The following is a 20263-nucleotide window of genomic DNA, read 5'->3' on the forward strand; positions in this document are numbered from 1 at the left end:
CAAAAATCATAGGGTTAAAAATTAATGAAAATTTTAGCTCGAGAAAACGGAGACCTGTTGTATACTTTTGGAAAGCTCTCAAGAAATTAAAATTAGAGATATATTGCAAGTATAGGTGATTTCTGTACCTAACTCGAGATATTAACCCTTGAAAACCGTGTTTTTCAGCCAGAAACAGCTATTTTGTCCAGTTTTTGCGCTTTTTGAAGCTCAATATCTCGAGTTAGGTACTGAAATCACCTATACTTGCAATATATCTCTAATCCTTATTTTTGAGAGCTTTCCAAAAATATACAACAGGTCTCCGTTTTCTAGAGCTAAAATTTTCATTAATTTTTAACCCTATGATTTTTGACTGAGACCGTCATATTTGTCCGAAAATCACACCAAATTGTCCGAAAAAAAATTGGAAACATAGTAATTTCGACTCCCCTACCTACCCCTTAGCTTTCCAAAAATGTATAACAAGTGCTTCTAACAAAACAGTCGAGCGATTTTACAAAATGCCCTCTACTATTTATGGAATCTGGCATGAAAGAATTCGATAGGACTTGAAAATCGAACAATTTTGTTTGGAGAACGTAAAGCTTCCGGCCCGATGGAGCCGATAGATAAAGAAGCGACGCAAAAAAATGATAACCATTTTACAAAACAGATCACTCCAAGTTGGCATTTACAAAAGAATTTAGGTTCGATTGATTTTTGTATCATTTGCCGTCATCAAGTTTGATTGCCAGTTGATTTATGTTTATCTCCTGGAAGCTTTCGGGCCACTCTGATTTCTCAGTGGTAATTTTTTGAATAAAAAGTGGAAGTAAAAATTAAAAGTGGGGTTTGAAGTTTGGATCGATATAATAAATTGCCTTTATTACGTTGCAATTTTAGTTTTATTTAATAAAGACAATCAATAAAAATGCCATCATCAGACAGTGCAGCAGCAAAAAGCAAGAAGAAGGGTGGTGGATTTCTCAGTCGTCAGGTTGCCAAATCAAAGAAAGGGGATACATTAACAGAAGAACAACTCCTTAAAAAAGATACAATAACAGTAGATGACGTTCTAAGGCTTGATAGGGCAACAGAGAGTAAGTCATTTTGAATGGTTTATGGTTTCTTGTTGCATCGCCTGACTTCAATTCGGTTTGCTTCGGAAAATGAATATTTGTGTATAGATCAGCTAAAAGCAGCTATCATAATTGTATTTTGACTGCTCTAACTTGGAACAGTTGGTAAAAAAATGAGATTGTTGATATCTGGACAGTATTTTTACTTATTGTTAAATCACTTTGACAACAAATTTGTTTTGATACTTCCACCACCAAGTTTTATCAACCACACATCTTCTGTCATTCATATATCACAAAAACAGACGTGCCTAGAAAAGCTGCATCTGGCAAAAGTAATTAACCATTAACGTCATTTTTTAATGTCTAACACTTTCCACAATAAGATGTCAGCAAGAACCTCTGGTTTCTATGATTTAGTTGATATATGTAAGCGGACGACTTTACCAGACGATCTCAATCGAACGGAATCGACGATCGAACTAAATCGAACGCAATCGACCGATTGAAATTCAATTGTCGAACGCAATCGAATCTCAATCAAACTTCAGAATTCTGGGTATTATTCGATTGGTTCGATTGTTGTTCGACTGGTTCGATCGTCGATTCCGTTCAATGGAGATCGTCTGGCTTTATTCTTGCAGCTTCCCAACATCCAAGCTCTCAAACATCACAAGCCGAATGAAATTACTTTCGATTTCCCGTAGAAATTATACGATGAACAATCCGGCGGTCAATGAATCGACGATCGAACGCAATCGAACTCAATCGAAAATCAATCGAATGCAATCAAATATCAATCGAATCTGAAAATTGTGGTAATATTCGATTGAGATTCTATTGCGTTCGACAATCTAATTTCAATCGGTCGATTGCGTTCTATTTAGTTCGACTGGTTCGATCGTCGATTCCGTTCGATTGAGATCGTCTGGACTTTAATTGCTGAATAAAATTTAGCACATAGACCTCCCTCGGCTGTGTAAAGTTAACAGATCTGAAAATAAGACGCTAGATTTTATGGATTTTTCAGAGTGCGCATACACTCGCACATCTTTCACAACAGGATTTTTTCATATTTCAATTTAAAAGCCTATCGTAGAATCGTCTAATATCGACATGTGTCTTCTAAAGTTGACACCGGATCTGTAAAATAATCAAAACAAACCTTGAATGAAATTCTTGGTACCATTCTTATCAAACAAGTTCATCCATCAAACTGGAAGTTCAATAAACATTGCAATCCTTTCAATTAAAAAAACAGCCAAATTATAATCAGTATTTTACACAGGGCAAGAAACGCATGCAAAGTTCCTCGTAACTTTCTCGTGTCCATCATTAAAATTTTACAACTTTATTACGCTTCAAGTCACATGATAAAAATAATTCTCACGCTCTAGGCGCTAAAAGGCCGGTCACATTAAATTCAAAAGGAAACCGGGTTCTTTTTATTATTTTCGGTTCACGGTAAAAAGGTCTACTAAAAAATTCCTTGTGTGCAAAATGTTGTTTTGATTTGGATATCTTCGTTCCGTTGAATGAAAGCATGCTAATTAGCTTTTAGTGACTACATCGTTAAAGTTTTCTTTTCGAAAATAAAACCCACTTCACGTTTCTTACATTTCAACAATCTGTGACGTGATAGGGAGAGTACAATTTAGTGATTGATTGATAACTTTGGTATGTATTTGTTTATGTTTGATTTTTTATTTCAAAGACCAGCCTACAGCTATGTCGAAATAACAAGACGCATGTCGATATTAAACGACTCTACGGTACTCGGTGCGAAAGAGGAATTGTCTATTTTTTAATACGCCGTTCATTAACTCAGATCAAATGACTTTGGAGGATTGGTGAAAGGCTGGCCAAATTGCTGTCCCATGTTTTGTCAGTTAGTTCCAAGTTAGAGCAGTTGAGGGTACCGTAGATTCGTCTAACCTTGACATGCGTCTTATCTCGACACTGGATCTACCAAATAGTTAAAACAAACCTTTAATGAAATTCTTGGTTTTATTCTCATCAGTTCTCATCGAACAAGTTCATCTATCAAACAAGAAGTTCATCATTAAAATTTTACAACTTTATTATGCTTCAAGTTAAACGTGATCAAAGCGATTCGTACGCTTAGGACCTGGTTTCCCCATCCTTATTACTTATCGTTAGTGCTTGCTCTAGGCGCCAAGAGGTTGTGTGCATATACAACTCCCTATTTTCATTTCGATCGCCCAGACAACTGGGCAGAGTTGTTGGCCTTATGGCGGTCATATTAAATCCTGCAATGTATTAAGAAGTGACCAGAAAATAAGCACATTCCAAGCGTTAAAAAAAGATGGTGCTCCCTACGTTTACAAAGTTGTTGTATTGACTCAAGCGGTAATAAAACTTGGGCAAAGGTGGTCTAAATAGATTACGACGCCCCTCAAAACAACATCACAAATGATGACTCAAGCGGTAATAAAAACACTTTTGAATTTGTAAATTTTATTTTACAAAATAAAAAGAAAGCATATGTATTGTTGTTTTGAAAAGCTGGAGGCTGAGGAAGGAAAAAGAAGATGGAAAATTTTATTTTTTCATCAACAGAACAATTGTTGGGTCATTGTCTGAGTAGGATTAAAGCTGAAAAATAAACCTGTAAATGTGTTGAATAAAAAACCATCCCTTCATTTGGATATAGCTAACCTAGATGAATTTTTTCCTACAGTACTTATTGAAAAGGAAACTGATTTTTTGTTGTTGTTCTTGAAATCTTGACTCAAGATTTTGTCATTGGCTCACCTTTCCGCACCTTTGATTATCTTTTGCTTGTATTTCAAAATTTCACAATAAAAAAGCTATTTACTATTATTCAATTTTTTTTTAACAAGCATTGAATCAAAATTGAAACCACTAATGAATGATATCATAATCAATGGTGTGCATATTTTGTCACATCAGCGCTGTAAATATTTTTTCAATCGCCTTTTCAAAAATTTTGCCAATTACCTTTGGAAAAATGCCACTGAAATATATGATAAACGGTATAAATTCATCAACCTCAAGTACAACTTAGATAAGCTTTCATTATGAATTGTTTGGGGAAAAACAATCCTTTGTGGGTTAATGGCGGACAAAGGTTTTTTAAAGATATCATCAGTTATAATCCAAGGTAGAATAAATTAAACATGGAAAGGGGGTATTTTTAAGTGCTGAATGAATATACGTTGATCAGTATTTATTTTAATTAAATCTATGTATAGTTGTTTTTGAAAAGGTTCAAAAAAGGAAGCAAGGAAGTTTTGCTAATTTGCTACTGTGTTTCTTAAAAGCATTTTGCTGATTGGGTGCAGATGACAAAAATTAAGTTATGGTGCTACTGGTAGAGGTTGAGGGTCTTTTGGAGAAACCAATATCGTAGAGGCCCCTGAATTGATTCAAATTTGATGATTTAACGACTCCAGGGTTCGAATTATAGCTTCGCACTTCGCAAAATGCGAAGTGAATTTTAGATTTAGCGACCCAAAAAGATTTCCCAACTCAAAAATGCGAAGTTAAAAAATTATAAGAAAACGCCTATTTTGCTACACACATTTGTTTATCTATTGCTTTATAAACTTGCCACTTCGCTACTTTATTCATTCGTCTATCTATTGCTTTATCAACTTGTCAATTTGCTACTTCATTCATTCGTTTATCTATTGCTTTATAAACTCGCAACTTTATTCACTCGTTTATCCATTGCTTTATCTAAAACTCGTTACTTCAAAACTTCACTATACTTTGCTTTGTCTATAATCTCTTACTTCAAATCTAACTTCGCTTTTCTCGAGAAATGAATTGAAGATACTTTCGCATTTTCTTCCAAACAACATCGCAAAAGACTAAAAATGTTTCGCAAACAGTGAAAAAATTTAGCCTGCGGCTAATAAGTGCATTGATCGTGTTCAAAAATAGTGTGACATTTTTTGAAATTGAAAAATAACAAAAATATGGTTTTTCTTGAATAACTTGAGAAATATTTCAAATATAACGTTGAAAATTTATAACCAAATCGGTATTTACACATAGAACGTATTCTGATAAGAAAAATGGTAAAATGAGTAAAATGTGTGGCTTCAGGTCCAAATATGTGTTTTGTCAGCCACCTCAAATGAAAGGAATAGTTAGTTTGAAAATTACACTTGAATCAATAACTAGAGGTATTATATTATCTCAAAACAGATAAAAGAGCAACATTTTTGCATGTTAAAAGAGTAGAAAAGTGGCTTACATTTTTTCATTTTTTCAATCTAGTTCCTGCTTGAATTGAGCTAAAATTTATATTATTCTGTAAATAACCATTTTTTCAAATAAAATAATGAAACAAATCTGGTCAAAATATGCAAATGCCTTAAAAACTGCTAAAATGAGTAAAATTTTATAATGTTATAAATGGGGTTTCAGGCCTGGCTGTTCACTATACTTTTCCCTTTAAGAGAAACATAGTGTGGAAAGGGGTCAGACCCCCCCCCTCTTCTTAAATGATCCCCACTATTCGGCCCCAGCTTACAAACATTTCTATCGTCAAGGTTATTGGGTTAAATTTCAAAAATATATAGTTGTAAAGTGTGACCTGATGATTCTCTCCTTGTTACCTAAAACATCTAAGCATCAAACAGAAAGGGAAAATGTCTGACAAATAATAATATATCAATATACTTTTTAGTAGAAATATAATATATATTCATTATTTAAAAAATGTGGCGTCCAGGTGCTGAGAATTGACATTGTAGTCTAGTCTTCAACGAGTTATAGTTCATCATATTTCAAGGTTTCAACTCTTGCTTGTTCACCAGCTCTTGTGGTGAGCAGGTCCTGGGTATGGGGGCTTCAAACCGGGTTCTAGTCCAATTTAAAAAAATTCTTATTCGTTTTCCAACCTTCCCATCTTCTTCTTTGAACTGTAAAATGTGTACGAGAGCCACAGGGTTAGATAGTGACAATCCAATCCCAGTTTTTTCCTTTCTAGTATACTCTCTTCAACGTCGTGACAGAAACGGATTAAAGGTGTGGCAACTTTGTCTAGGAGAAAACGTACTCTTTTATGCTGTTTTAGTTTCTTTGGTAGGTTCCCTGGATTTTATGTTTTTGTTTACTATATATTATTGCGTGCGTTCGATATTTTCACAAAACACACATCTTATTACTATCTTTGATGGTCTAATTTACACTGCTTGGCAACACTGAGGAGCAGATCTTGTGTTTTGTGAAAGTACCTATTGATTCATATTGAGTTATTACTTCTTTCCATCCCGACTTCTTTACATTCTTCCATGATGTGATTTTAGATCATTGGTTTTGTACTTTGATGGATCTCTATTTCATGATAGCCTTTTTGTGGATATTCATATTTTAGAATTTTTTTCTGATTTGCACTGTCCTTTTGTTTTGTGATTTTGCAGAGTTTTGTTCTAAGTTTCCGTTTTGAATAGTTGAGGGTTTCATACTTTTAGACTATACAGTCCTTCTAGAACGACCCCCTTTATTTATCAGGGAAATTACTGATCATCCTTCAGTTTTTTTGGAAGCTGTCATCCCTCATTTAGAAAGAGAGGGTTGAAACTATGAAGAATAGCGTATTAGTCTAGTGTAGGTGGTACCTTGATTTGGGAAAGACCTAAATTCTTAGGGTCACCTAAACCTTTTTGTGCAGTTATTGCTAGAAACAGTTTTTCAATTAGTTTCTACATCCATGAACTTTTGTTGTTTGTGTTAAATACATTGTATCTTGTCTGTTGATATTGTATTGTCTTGTGACAACCAAGTTAAATAGCTTACCAACCACTTTCTGTGTTTTGTTTCGAGGAACTTTCTTGGGTCTGTATATAAAAACTATCAAAAAGCAAAGTTCAGCCTGAAGTATACTCTACTAGTCTAGATTCTGATAGATTTCATAATTTCATTTTACTTTTAAAGAATTTTTTTTATCAGTTGGGTGTTGATTTTGAAACAAAATTATCACCAATTAGCGGATTCAAACCACAATTTAGTTTTGGTTTAAATTTAGTAAAAGGAAATAGATATAGATATATTTCCTTAATTTTCAACATCTCGAGGATATCTATTTATTCATGTTTGTTTCTGTGCTTGTCCAAAAAAATTTTTTGAAGTGCTCTATTCTTCTTATGAACTTTAATATTTCACATAAAACTTTTACTAGATTTACTAAGGCTATTTTAGGGAACGCCTGAAGGTAAAAGTGTCAGAAATTGATATTTTATAAAGTTATGACAGAAAATTAATTTGCTCAAAAATTAACGTCAAATTGAACCAAGAGTCTAAAATGAGAATTTCGAGTAGCAAATGTAAAACAATTAATGACAACTGTGATAGAAAGGGTTTTCCAATATTACTTAAAGTTTACTATACTTTTTAAATAGGTAAAAAGAGGTTGCTTATCTCTCAAAGAATGAGCTTTTTAGTTTGGTTTCACACTTACAATTTCCAATAATTTAAATCTTCTCTTTTTTTTTCTTCTTTTTTTCCTTTATTAAAACAAAGACACGTGTACACTACGAACATATATTACAAAACATTACTTAAACATAAAATATAGTCCCCCCCCGCTAGGAACTAACGTTATATCGCCAGAGGTACTAGACTATGTAAAAAAAGATAAATAAATAAGTAAATAAAAAAAAAGTCTTGGAGAATCTTCTGCTATCATTCTAAAAGCGCGAATGAATTTCGTGATAAGAATTCTTATTTTAAAAATTTTCCACTGACTTCTTTTGTCAGTAATCTCACTCGTTTTCGAAAAAATTTGCTCATTCGCTCAAGTTTATTCCCCTTAAAGTAATTCCTTTTATTAATCACAAAATGGGACTTCTTATATAATAACCTTTTCTTTTATTCATAGATTATTTGGTTGACGGCCGTAAAAACCCATACAAAATCGAATTCACACGTTTCAAAATTCGAGATATAGAATCGGCTGCCGTACTTTTTGAAATCGCCAAACCTGAAGATGAAGATCATGATACTGAGATGGACGTAGATGAGGATGATCCAGATTCAGGTCGTTTTGTACGCTACCGATTTACCGACGAATTTCTCAGACTCAATTCTGTTGGTGCTACGTAAGTTTCATCTCATTTTCATTTCATCTAAAACACGCCGAATCGATAGATCGCTAAAATTTATCTGCGCGAAAAAACTGATTCGCTAAAATAAATCCAGTAGTAAATTCATTTTTTATCATTTTCATAACTTTTTCAAAACTAGTAACCAGGGATGGGGGCGAAAATTTTCAATTTTTTCCGTTCTCAGTCAAGAAATGTGTTACAAAGACATTGTGACTACATTGATTTTTGTATTAAAGAAATATTATTATTGGTTTTTTCTATAACGATAAAAACATATTCCTTCCGTTTCTTATTTTCGGGTGGATTTGACCCTTGAAACATTTCGTGCATTATTTTTTTCTTCACAACCATTGCCCTCGCTAGAATTAATCTGTGCGAAATTTTTGTCAGACGAGTATTCGCTAAAATTTATCCACGCAAAATTTTTTTAAATCTTGATTCGCTAAAATAAATAAAAAAAACATCAAGATTTTCCTGACTCGCTAATAATATACGCTAAAATTAGTCTCGCTAAAATTTCTACGATTAAAGTAGTACGGTATAAAATAAAGACGTAAAAACTAAGATCGTGTTCAAAAATGAAGGCCTGTTTTGTGACATTTTCAAAGTGGCTGACAATTATGTTAATAAAATGAGTATTTTTGGTGGCTAACAGTTTATTTTTTCACCAAGGATAAGTAGAATGATTAACCTTTCCAATTGTTTTGGAGCGAAATTAAGTGGCTTACTAGGTTACAAGATATTTCAAGATAAGCTATGAGTCGTTATGTGGCTGACAATACTGGTGGCTTTTTGAAACCAACCAGTTTCAAAATGTTGCTCCTTTATTTGTTTTGAGATAATATGATACCTCTAGTTACCGATACAAGTGTTATTTTTATACAAACCATTTCCTCCTTTGAGGTGGCTGACAAAACACATATTTAGACATATTTGGACCAGAAGCCGCAAATTTTACTCATTTTACCATTTTTTTCATCAAAATGATATGTTCTTTGTGTTACCGATCATCATACAAAATTTCAACGTTATATTTGAAATATTTCCCAAGTTATTCAAGAAATACTATATTTTTGTCAATTTTTGAGTTCACTAAATGTCACACTATTTTTGAACATGATCCTAAGTGGAGCAATCCAGGAAGAAAAAGTGTCACCCTTCCCTTCCTTCGGGTAGATAGCTTTCGGAAGAGGAGCGTTCGGGTCACTGCCGACTTTGATCGCACACTTACGACTTACTGATGAAGCTTTGCACGGTGGTAGTTTAGAGGGCAAAATTCAATTTAAATCTAAGACCCTCTATGAACTATCATAATATAAATCATCTATTGAAGTTTATTTTTTTTAAATATTTGAAACACAAATTTAGAATATAAAATCTTATTTCTACCAAGTGATTTTTCTTTTAACTCTGCTTATCTGAACGTAGTTAAAAATGCAAAGTAAACTTGACCATTTACCAGCTGAAAAAAAAAAGATTGTTTGTTTTCAGCGTCGAGTTTTCAGTTGGACCCAAACCTGTGGAGAATTTCCGTATGGTTGAGCGCCATTATTTCAAAGATCAACTGTTGAAGAGTTTTGATTTCACATTCGGATTTTGTATGCCCAACAGTAAAAACTCATGCGAACACATTTACGAATTTCCAAAAATCCCAGAATCACAAAGTAAGTATTCTGTCCGATTATACACAGTTTGATGTTTTTAAAAACTTTTAAGGTGCTTCTTGACTTTTTAATACATTTTAAGTCGATACTCACAAGAATCGTTTTATGTTAGAATCCAAGCCTTCTATCTCCTCTTAAAAAGGAGAATACTTATTGCAATTCTTTGGAAATGCAAATTACTACCCCCTTCCTCGGTTTTTGAAAGAGTACTATCTCCACTGCCTCCTTAAGGAAAGGGGGTACGTGTTATGGCTTGAAGGGCTTGAAAGTGTTCAGCTTATAAAAAGCAGTTCGTATATAAATAATGTAAATACCTTATTGGAACTAATTTTCGCGGGTTTTAATTTTAGCGTTTTTCGCGGTTTTTCGTCAAAATCGCGAAAATTTGAACCCGCGAAAATATTTGAGAGTCGAAAACCGCGAAAATTAATTCCCGCGAAATACAATTTTTTCTAATTTTATCGAAAAATTTGGAAAATCCCTAGGAAAATGAAAGAAATTTGTCCAAAAAAAGGCAAAAGCGCGAAAATTAAAACCCGCGAAAATTCCTGAATGGAAAAAACCGCGAAAATTAAAACCCGCGAAATGCAATTTTTCGGAAATTTTTTTTCGACCGCGAAAATTAGTTCCCGCGAAAATTAGTTCCAATAAGGTATATAAAATGGTTATTTGCTATTTTCTTTTTCAGTCAAAGACATGGTTGACCATCCTTACGAGACACGATCGGACAGTTTTTATTTCGTCAATAATGAACTAGTAATGCATAACAAAGCGGATTATGCGTACGACGGATAAATATTGAGAATGCTACCCTTAAAAGTACGTAGACAGTTTTCAGCTGAATGTTACTATAGTACATACAGTTGAAAAAAATTTCTTTCTGTAAAGTGCAAAGGGTAAACGCTCTGTTTATATCCCTTAATATTACTCGTTTTATACCTACACAAACTCAATACAAAAATGAAATCTGTCTACATACTTTTGGAGCGGACTTGATTATTTACTCTTTCTTCATGAAATCCAAGCACTTGAAATTGATTGTGCGACATGTAATATAGAGAGAATACCAGCGTTATTTTTCATATGAAAACATTTGTTTTTGAGATACAAAAATATCTATTTGTGAATGACTCGAAAAAAGGAAATTTCGAGGTGGTGTTGTTTAGACAGAAATTTATTGTTGTCTGGTCAGATATGTACATTGCTGGAAATATGGTTATTATTTTTCTTGGATAAACTATGATTTGTTTGCTAAAAAGTGGTTCGTTGTTGTAAACCTCTTGTAAGATGGTCACGTCCTACTGGCTATTAAAATCTAAGACTTAGTTTGATATGATATTTTTAGTCAATATAATAAGATAATATGCACATACAGCACTGCTTTTATTTAAGCCAAAATATGTTTATCTTAATGAAACTTAAACCACCTCAAAAGGTCGAGAGGTCACACCGTCACAGTCAGTAAACTCGTAATATGTGCCATAATCCGATTTTTAACATTCGGATAGCTCTCATGTCAATCAGTAATTAATATTAAATTTAGCGTTAGCAAAATTTTAAAAGAATTGAATTTTGAAACCGTCTGATAACTTTATGGAAAGTGGAAGACCTTTGATGTTAATCATTTTTTCGATAGTTCATAGTTGTGATTCGTCAGGGAAACAAGAGACCACTCAGAAATTACCAACAGCTTGGATGAGGAATCTGTTTAAGCAGAATAATTAAAAATGACAACGACACAATACTTAGTAAAAAGTGAAAAAAAAATTCCTTTGAAAAGTCATATTTAACTCATGCTTTCAATCGAAATTACCCATCCTATGCAGTAGTTAGTTTTTTTGGATGATCTCTTTAGGGGTAGAAATTTTTAGTCAATATTGTGATTTGGTAAATTAATTTTGAATATTGAGAAAAGTATAAAAAATTGTAAAATATTGATTTTTAGGATTCCTTTTTTATGTGTGTAAAGATAAAAGTAAAACACCCTGTGATGTGTTCTTGAGAAAAATTTAGCATGCATCTTTGCATGTCACTAAAGAAGATTGAGCACGCGGATCAGTAGCGTGGTGACAGCCCCCCCCCCCAGCGGCCGATTATTTTGTGGGGGGGGGGCGAAAGACAAGCAGCCGACCCTTTGCTTTTCACACCTTAAAATCTTCAGTCAAAAAGGGAAAAAATACCTAAAAGATTTTCTGCGCTACGCTCGCATTTCTTTTTAATACGGGGCGCCAAAATAAAATAAAACTATTAAATTGCCCAAACAATTATGGTCGACTCACAGCGCTATTGACGCCGATCTTCTTCAATCAGAAATAAATTAATATGATTTTTCTAATTAACATTAAGGAGAAATAGTCTGCAAGCGCCCTGGTTGTGAAACAAAAAACAAAACCCGATGCTTTGGTGGTGGTGCAGCGGGGATGGCATGGGACGAAAACACAGATTTATTCTGTAAAGCCCGAAGGGCTAGATGGCAAGATTGCCAAGCAAAATAAATTGAATATCGCAAAAAATATATGCTATTGATTTCGAAAATCCGAGAAGCTCCTGATTGATCAAGCGCTAATATTCTATTGTATTGTAATGTCACGTTACCTCGTTAGGATTTCCTACCGAAATACGGCACTTTTCAGCCAAAACTTATCTGATATTTCGATGGCAGATTGGCGGTCGCCCACGCTAAAGCTCTAAAGGGAGCGGGCCAATTTCCCATCGGAGAGGAATGATAGTCGGCCTTCGATGTGCCGCATCCTCAGTCGGGTTCAACAGCCCTTGCGCGTGAAGTCATAAATATTTTGGTTGGACCCGACAATCCCCGAAAACGAGGGCTGGGTTACCAGACCTCCCGCTGCAAGATTCTTGACGCGGTTTCGCAAAATTCCGTAATGTAAACCTTCCAGATGTTGAAAATTTTCCCGACCTTCAGAGCTTTAGCGTGTCGTAAGAAAATTTCTACAGCGGGTGCCAGATTAAGCAAAAACACGCCATCTCGCCCTTCAGCGGGCTTTATAAATCTGTGGGCGTAAATGGTGTATGACGACGCATGCGCATTATTATTGTTTTGATTTCAATCTTGTGCTGCAATATCAGCTTCCTCAATAACGGTGCAAACTACAAAGGCAATCAACAAACCCCAGAAAATTTTAGCAGATGGAGTTGGTCATTGGTGGTATGGTATGGAAGCTTTATTCATCTTCTATTTTATTCCATAAAATAATATATCATAATATATATCATAATGTATGTCAGACTTTATATTCAAGTACAGCTTATAGGTTAAGCCCAAAGTCAGAATTAATAGACCTTTTTTCAAAGTGGCCACCCTGTTGAATAATAATGTTGTAGTCCAGCAGAAAAGCAATGATAAAACCATGCATAATTATTACAATATGCATGATACAGTAATTATGCATGGCTCTATCATTACTTTTATGGCTGGACTACATAATAATTCAACAGGACGTCCTCTTTGAAAAAAGGTCTATAAATAGTCCTGAAATTACACGCGCGATCGTAGCAAGTTTTCGAAAATCTGGCCCGAACATGGTCCGAAACTGCGCGGGCCACGCGCGGGCCATTTAAAAAAAATATTAATCAAGAGGCCCGAACATGTTCGGGCCATGTCGTGGGTCGTCTCTTATTGACCAGGGAAATAGCCTTGAAGACAGTATAGACCTAACTCTTCACACAAAAATTACGGGAAACGCATGTTTGGACTTTGTACCCTATGCTGCACTCAAGCACTTAAGCCAAAGTCCCGCAAAGGCGGGACAAAAATCAGTTTTTTGAAGTTTGCAAAAAAACGCCACATAGAAGATCTTTCAAATTCAGTATGTGAATAGAGCAGTAAAAAATAAAACTTTTCTATTTTTCCTTTTTTTTGCAAAAGTTCTAGGAATGAAAATAAAGGGATAATGATAATTGAATACTATCCATTGATGACCCGCGGCACTATCGTAAAGCTAGAATCGCTTCGCGTACTCTTCGCTTGAGAAAATGATTGACAGATTGAAGTTTTTCACCCGTGCAGGAGTTCGCGGAGGGTTCGCGGCTCAATCTTCGGACCGCGCTAAAAATGGTAGACTGAGCTGTGATAGATCATTTCGATGGAAGTTGTTGGAATGTTTACAAGGCTCTTGACAGAAAATTGTTTGTTTTATTGTCAATGATGACAGTGGGGTCATTAATTTTGTTAGATCTGACAAATTGATGTTTGTAAGTGCACTTTATAGTTTTGATTCCCATTGAAGAATCATATTCTGATTTTCATGTTATTAGATGCTGTTTTAGAGCTTTAGGTCTACACTGGAAGATGTCAGGAAGAGAGGACGTTTTTGGCAATATAAACTTAATACGTTCCTTCCTCACGGGTTGAACAATCGTGAGGTTGTTGTTCCGGATTAGGCCATTTTTTTACAAAACTCCTTAAAACTCCTTAGTTTTAAACTCCTTAGTTTTCTGGGGATAATTGATGCTAGTATTGAACTTATACTGCGGTCATTTGGTTATGACCTGTCGTTTTTGGGAGAACGCCCTTCTTTGGACTGCTTGGTATGACCTACTGGCATGCCTACAGCACAGTTGTGTGCTCTACTAGTATCAGGTGTTCCCATGTTTTTTTCCGTAATTTCTCTTTGTTTTGCTTTTTGTCCTGAATAAACGAGAAGGGAACACAAGCATTTAATTTTCCGTTTTAATTTCCACTGCGTTTCTTGTGCTAATTCAAAACCTTTTTTGTTTAATTTGTAGTTTTATTGTTTTCGACGATTATTCCCCACAGTTTTTGTTTTTTTCATCAATTTTATTGTACTGTTTTAACGTTGTAAATATTATCGCCACGAAATATCGAACAAACTGTATTGATTTTACTTTTTTGTTCACTTAATATATTACATTATATTTCCTTAATTAAAAAATCAAAAATTCATTTCGCAATACATCGTTTAACAGTCTCGCCATCTCCACCGTAGAGGTGGTAGGTAAAAATGCTCATTTTAGTACTGTGGAAGGTTAGAGAAATGTAAACATTGCCAATTTTTTTCTTTCCTTTAAAGAGAATGTTTTAGATATTTGAACATGATATTAATGACAATTTTGTGTTTCTCTCCTGAAAATTTCACAAAAATTCATCTAGACGAAAAGAAGTTATATTTAAAAGGAGTTCTTTACCTAACATTTCCCTGCTGGGTTTTCTTATGAGAACTGGATGTTTACCTACCATTTTTTACGGGGGAGAGCGCTGGTGATAGTGAAGTTTCCAGTGGTCGCCAAAATTAAAACAATAGAAAATTGTTCGGATACATGCGCAGTCGTCACTGTTAAACAGTGTATTGTGAAAACATAATCAACATAAAAGGGGTTGCGGAACGACCGTTCCGTTTTCGCAAAGCGAAGAAATTTCGACACTAACAAATTATCTTTACAAGTCAAACTTTTATTGATAATGTTTTCCAACTCAACTCTTTCTTTTTTATAAGAATTTTACAATTTTACAATACGAGGCACAAAAATTAAATACGCCAGGTTTTGAGCAATTCAAAAACAATTTCAGGCTCAAAGTGCAAAAAAGGACAGCCAAACTTTTAAAAAAATTTACTGGTTCTTATAAAAAAGAGTGCAAGTGACAAAAAAGAACACACATGTTTCTTGTGCAATGGCTGAATGACCACAACAAAGATATTACATTAGGCTTTAGTAGGCTGGTAGTTTATCTGAATAAATTGAAAGACTTTTATCCCATCTTTTTGTGAGTTTTTGACACAATTACTTAGCTCTCTATAAAACTTTTACAAAGACAGATTTATCAATAATTCAAAAATTATATTATACATTTCCCTTCAAAATTTAAAAGAAAATAGTGCGTAGTTTGAAAGATGATCTTGAGCTTTTCAGCCATTAGAACCTAGTATACAATCTCTCAAAATGTGCTACCTCTTTTATAAAATCAATCCAAACCAGTCCAAACTAATTTTTTCAAGAACCTTGCCTTGCAGAATAAAATTCAAAAACTTCTATAATTCATATAAGTATATTAAATTAATGCCATTACTATTTATTAGGCGGTAATAATAACAAGCGTTATCTACAATCTCACGTCAAAGAGTTTATGAAAATATAAGTTGATTCGCGCCAGTAAAAAACACTTTTTTGTGAAAGATATCTTGTTTGAAAATATATTAGAGCTAGCATCAAAAGGGGTCGTTGTAAAACATGGAGTAGCTCCATGGAGTACTCCAATGGAGTACCTATTGGAGTACTCTAAAAATATTGCAGACCAGATTTTAGATCGCCGCGAGAGGAAAATAAAGACCTGTATAATTTTGTATTTGCTCTTAAACCACTCTGTAGCAAGAATGTGGCTTTCATGTTGGTCTCTTTTTATATCCTTTCATGTCATCTGCATCACATTGAGTATGAAACTGTCATATCAAAGAAATAAGTTGGCGGAGTCCATTTATTGTGATTCTCTTATTATTTTTTTATTGAAGTGTATTTTGTCAATAAAATGACAATGAATAATTTAATGCTCTAAAACCCCTCTGTAACCTCTCTCACACAGACTGTCCCCAACTGCCATTTCATATCCAGTCATACTACCTGCATCATATTGAGTATGATAAAAATTCCTTTTGGAAATGGGTTGATAAGCTATGTATTCTATGATTGTCACAATATTTTCACAAAAGAAAAATATTGCTTAAGAAAGCTCTAGTGCCCTACTGGTGTTACATATATAATATAACACATAATACTATATACAATTACACTGATATTATATGTATTATTATAAATTGTTAACCGGTTACTTTTTCGAAGCGGGCTACATGACTTTTTGCGCAATGCAATTGGTTCTTTTTGCATGACGACGGGCCTACATTGTCCAGAGTTGCCCGTCGTTAGGAAATTCATTGTGACGTCACTTTTTCAAAGGAAAATGAACAATGCGTTGACATCATTTCTCTCATTTTTTATTTCTGACGTCAGAAATTATAACAATTTTTTATCTCTTTTCGCTTGTTTTTTTCGCTTTATTTCGCTATTTTTCCTGGATAAAGCGCTAAAAATCAATCGAAGCTGAAGGAAACGGTTAACAAATACAATAATGACCGTTTTTTTTCGGGCTATACTGAAAATATTGCCCTCGGTCAACGCAACAACCTCGCAAGCTCGGTCGTTACTTGACCTCGGGCAATATTTCTCAGTACAGCCCTCACTAGGTTTACAGCTGGTGGAAAAGGTTGATTATCAAATTTGTGATATTCATCGCTCTGACAGGTATTTTAGGGGGTACTCCATTAGGTACTCCATTGGAGTACTCCATGGAGCTAATCCATGTTTTACAACGACCCCATCAAAAGTAACATATAGGTACTTTTATCATTTAAGTTGTCTTTTGGGCTAAAGTCATCAATCATGCTTTTGTTATCACTTTATCGTACAAATATAAATTGGCATTATTCTAATTGATGATGATCAAGCTCCAATGTTAAACAAAAATCTCTCGAGAGTCAGCAAGCGATAATATGGAATCAACAATCAATCAAGCCAAATCAAAATGATTCCATTATCGAATAAGTATTGAAGAGATCTTCAATGACGAAAATAGCAACTAGTAATTATCATTTTGATTCTGCTTCCCAGTACAGTCTTCTCTTTTGTCTCGTAAACATTGCACGGAATAACATGATACTGGACTGGCACAATATATATTCAGCAGGACCATTTTATAAAATTCTCCATCAATCACAATCTGTTCATACAGTCATAATGCTATGTATATTTTGGTTTTATGCTGCTCCTTTGTTGTGCACGTTCACCCACCAAAACTCTGAAACACTGCTGATTCAGCCAGTTGGCTGATCGGTAGTTAAAAGTCACCCATCACATCAATCAAGCTCCTTCACCTGAACCCTGAAGACAGAAGAGATGAAAATAGTTATAGTTAGAGTAAAATGGAATAAACACACGACCCATCATATGAATAAAAATAAGCCTGTGGAAAGAAAACATGGCCATATGATATCCATGTGCCATGAAACACATGCCCGAGAAAAAAATATTTTGTTATGTGAGATGAAATCCAATTTAATACAAAAAAGTCAACACAAAGAAAAAGTACTAATGTAACATTCCAAAGGTAGTTGAAACTATAAAGGTGAAAAAAAATGAAGATTTACCTTTCAATGGGGCATAATCAGTCTAAAAGTGCACCTCAAAAACCGAAGAGATTCGTTGGTTTTCAGGGCCATCTTTGTTGTTTTGAAAATGAAACGCAGAAAAAAGACTGGGCCCAGACATCTGGAAGAAGGGGGAAAAAAGCAAAGGAGATAAAGTTTTGGTACTATTACTATTATTTGTACAAAAGTTGCAATTTTCATAAAAGATCTTACATTATAATACTCAAAACATAGATTATATTCTATTAAAATAAGTAATTTATGAAACAAATACTTCAAATAGTGCTAAACTAATCTTAACCCCATCCAACACGAAGCAAAGTCGATATTTCGCCATTCCACCGGCTCATTTTCAGAAATTTTTGTACATATACAGATTTTTTACGCCACGCGCAGATCTAGAGAAAGGATGCTACACTCCCTATTCGGGCGCTTCGCGCCCTCAAAACGGTCGTTCCGCAAAAAAATGAATTAATATTACATAATAAAGCGCCCCCGTATTTTATTCTCGTCCAGTCAGGGCCTCCTTGGTCTTTTATAACATTAGTTCGGATAGAATAAAAACATACCTGATCAATTCAACCAAACCTTCTGTCTTGCGTTTACTCTTTCCTTTCCAACAACTTTCGTTTTTGGTTATGTAAGTTTTAAACTCCACCAGTAATGAACCTCTTAAAGCTTTATCTGAATAAATCTGTTTGAAAACCTTCTGTTTGTATGTTTTTTATCCACGTGGTGAACCTGTTTCCCCAATTTCCCGATAATTAAAGATTGGAACTTTCCTGCGGGCGCGATTGGGCGTACCACGTGCAAAACGCCTGTTCGCCCAATATCCACCCAATCATCTTAAATTCACTTTAATTGTGCTTTGACTTTCAAAAAATATTATTTAAAAACTATGAATTTATAATAATTACAAAAAACAAAAAGTTTGATACTTCATCAGTGAAATATTCAATAAATTTCTAGTTTCAATTTTCAGTGGGCGTTTTTCTAGCGCTTCGTTGATTGCGCAATTTTTTTTTTTTTTTTTTTTTTTTTACTGATGATAAATATATATATTTGCCAGGACCACGGTTGACTGGCTAACACGAGCTAGCAAAAAAAAATGATATTTTTTTTAACAAACAAATAATCCTATCATAGGCGAAATATATATATTATATTCTAATTGAAGGCTGAGCTCACTTCCGAAGCATCAGTGTCATTTGAGCATGAAGAGACAATATAATTGTCTCGATACCATGGGTGTCTGGTTCCTCGGACACAGTATACCAGCGATTTCATGAGCGAGAGGTTGATCTTTCTCTTAACCCACGACGAAACAAGGCTGACATTAGTTTTTCTTTTGTCAGCGTCAATTAAGCATAAAAAAGAAATGATTTCGTCAGTTTTATGCATTAATTTGCGAGATATTCTATTCGCCAACGAGCGCAGTTTTTGTAGACTAGTCGGAATACCTTCTTTTACTCGCGAGATTGATGGTAACTTTTCATCTTCGTTATTTTTAAAATGAAGCACAACCAAAAAAAAAACAAAGCCTCAAAAAGTTGCGTATTTCCAGTGAGTAAACCATTCTGACAATTAGCAAAATTGATGATGGTGATTTTTTTCGGTCAGGCATGTCTCGTATTGGGGGTTCTAGTCTTGAACCCTAAGCCTACGCGAGATTGAAGCGTTTGGGTAAATGAGACAAAACTTGAAAAAAGCTGATGTTTTGAAGCGCTTCCATGTGATCAAAATATTGCTTTTTGTGACGGACTGATTAGGATACCTTTGGCGCAATCTCTCCTACTTAGGAGAGTATCTTAAATTGGATACAAAAAAGTATCCGAAATAGCAATCAACATCCTAATTAGGATACTAAAAATCAAAAAACCTGTATTTTTCACCAACCGGAGACATTTGCGCTATGTTACCACTTCCAAGATGTAAATAATAAGCAAATTAGATTGTGTACTTAATTTCATCAAGTTTGGCTGGCGGAATGCAAAACTATAGCCCAAAACCACTCAAATGTGCTAACTAGCATACGCGAACACTTTTTTTCTTCTGTACGACTACCATTTGAAATTCGGACCGTAGCAGGCCCTTCCGTAAAAAGAAAAACAAATCTTTAGCTTGTGTTCACAAAATTGTAGGCTCTGAACGGCAGATTATTAATGATGTTAATTTTCAAGGAACCCGCCAGAGAAATTACTTGAAATTTTGGTCAGTGTGCAAATCTCGATGAAGAAAAGGTTTGCATAGTTTTCCAAACG

The 20263-nt window shown here is 34.4% G+C and overlaps 1 protein-coding gene across 1 annotated transcript; it reads left to right on the forward strand.

Annotated features, from left to right (window-relative positions):
- Nucleotides 1–794: 794 nt before the first annotated feature.
- On the forward strand, nt 795–11816 carry LOC136815452 (protein unc-119 homolog B-like). The gene is made up of 4 exons (XM_067071908.1): nt 795–1082; nt 7936–8155; nt 9653–9825; nt 10514–11816. Exons 1-4 carry the CDS (start codon nt 914–916, stop codon nt 10618–10620), a joined length of 669 nt encoding a protein of 222 aa, XP_066928009.1. The 5' UTR covers nt 795–913; the 3' UTR covers nt 10621–11816.
- Nucleotides 11817–20263: the final 8447 nt, after the last annotated feature.

The sequence above is a fragment of the Clytia hemisphaerica genome, unplaced genomic scaffold (assembly GCF_902728285.1).
Source record: "Clytia hemisphaerica strain Z4C2 unplaced genomic scaffold, Clytia hemisphaerica genome assembly, whole genome shotgun sequence".
NCBI lineage: Eukaryota > Metazoa > Cnidaria > Hydrozoa > Leptothecata > Clytiidae > Clytia > Clytia hemisphaerica.

Coding starts and splice junctions, on each gene's coding strand:
- LOC136815452 (XM_067071908.1), top strand. CDS start 914: ATGCCATCATCAGACAGTGCAGCAGCAAAAAGCAAGAAGAAGGGTGGT. Junction 1,083..7,935: donor GCTTGATAGGGCAACAGAGA/GTAAGTCATTTT, acceptor TTTTATTCATAG/ATTATTTGGTTGACGGCCGT. Junction 9,826..10,513: donor AAAAATCCCAGAATCACAAA/GTAAGTATTCTG, acceptor TTTCTTTTTCAG/TCAAAGACATGGTTGACCAT.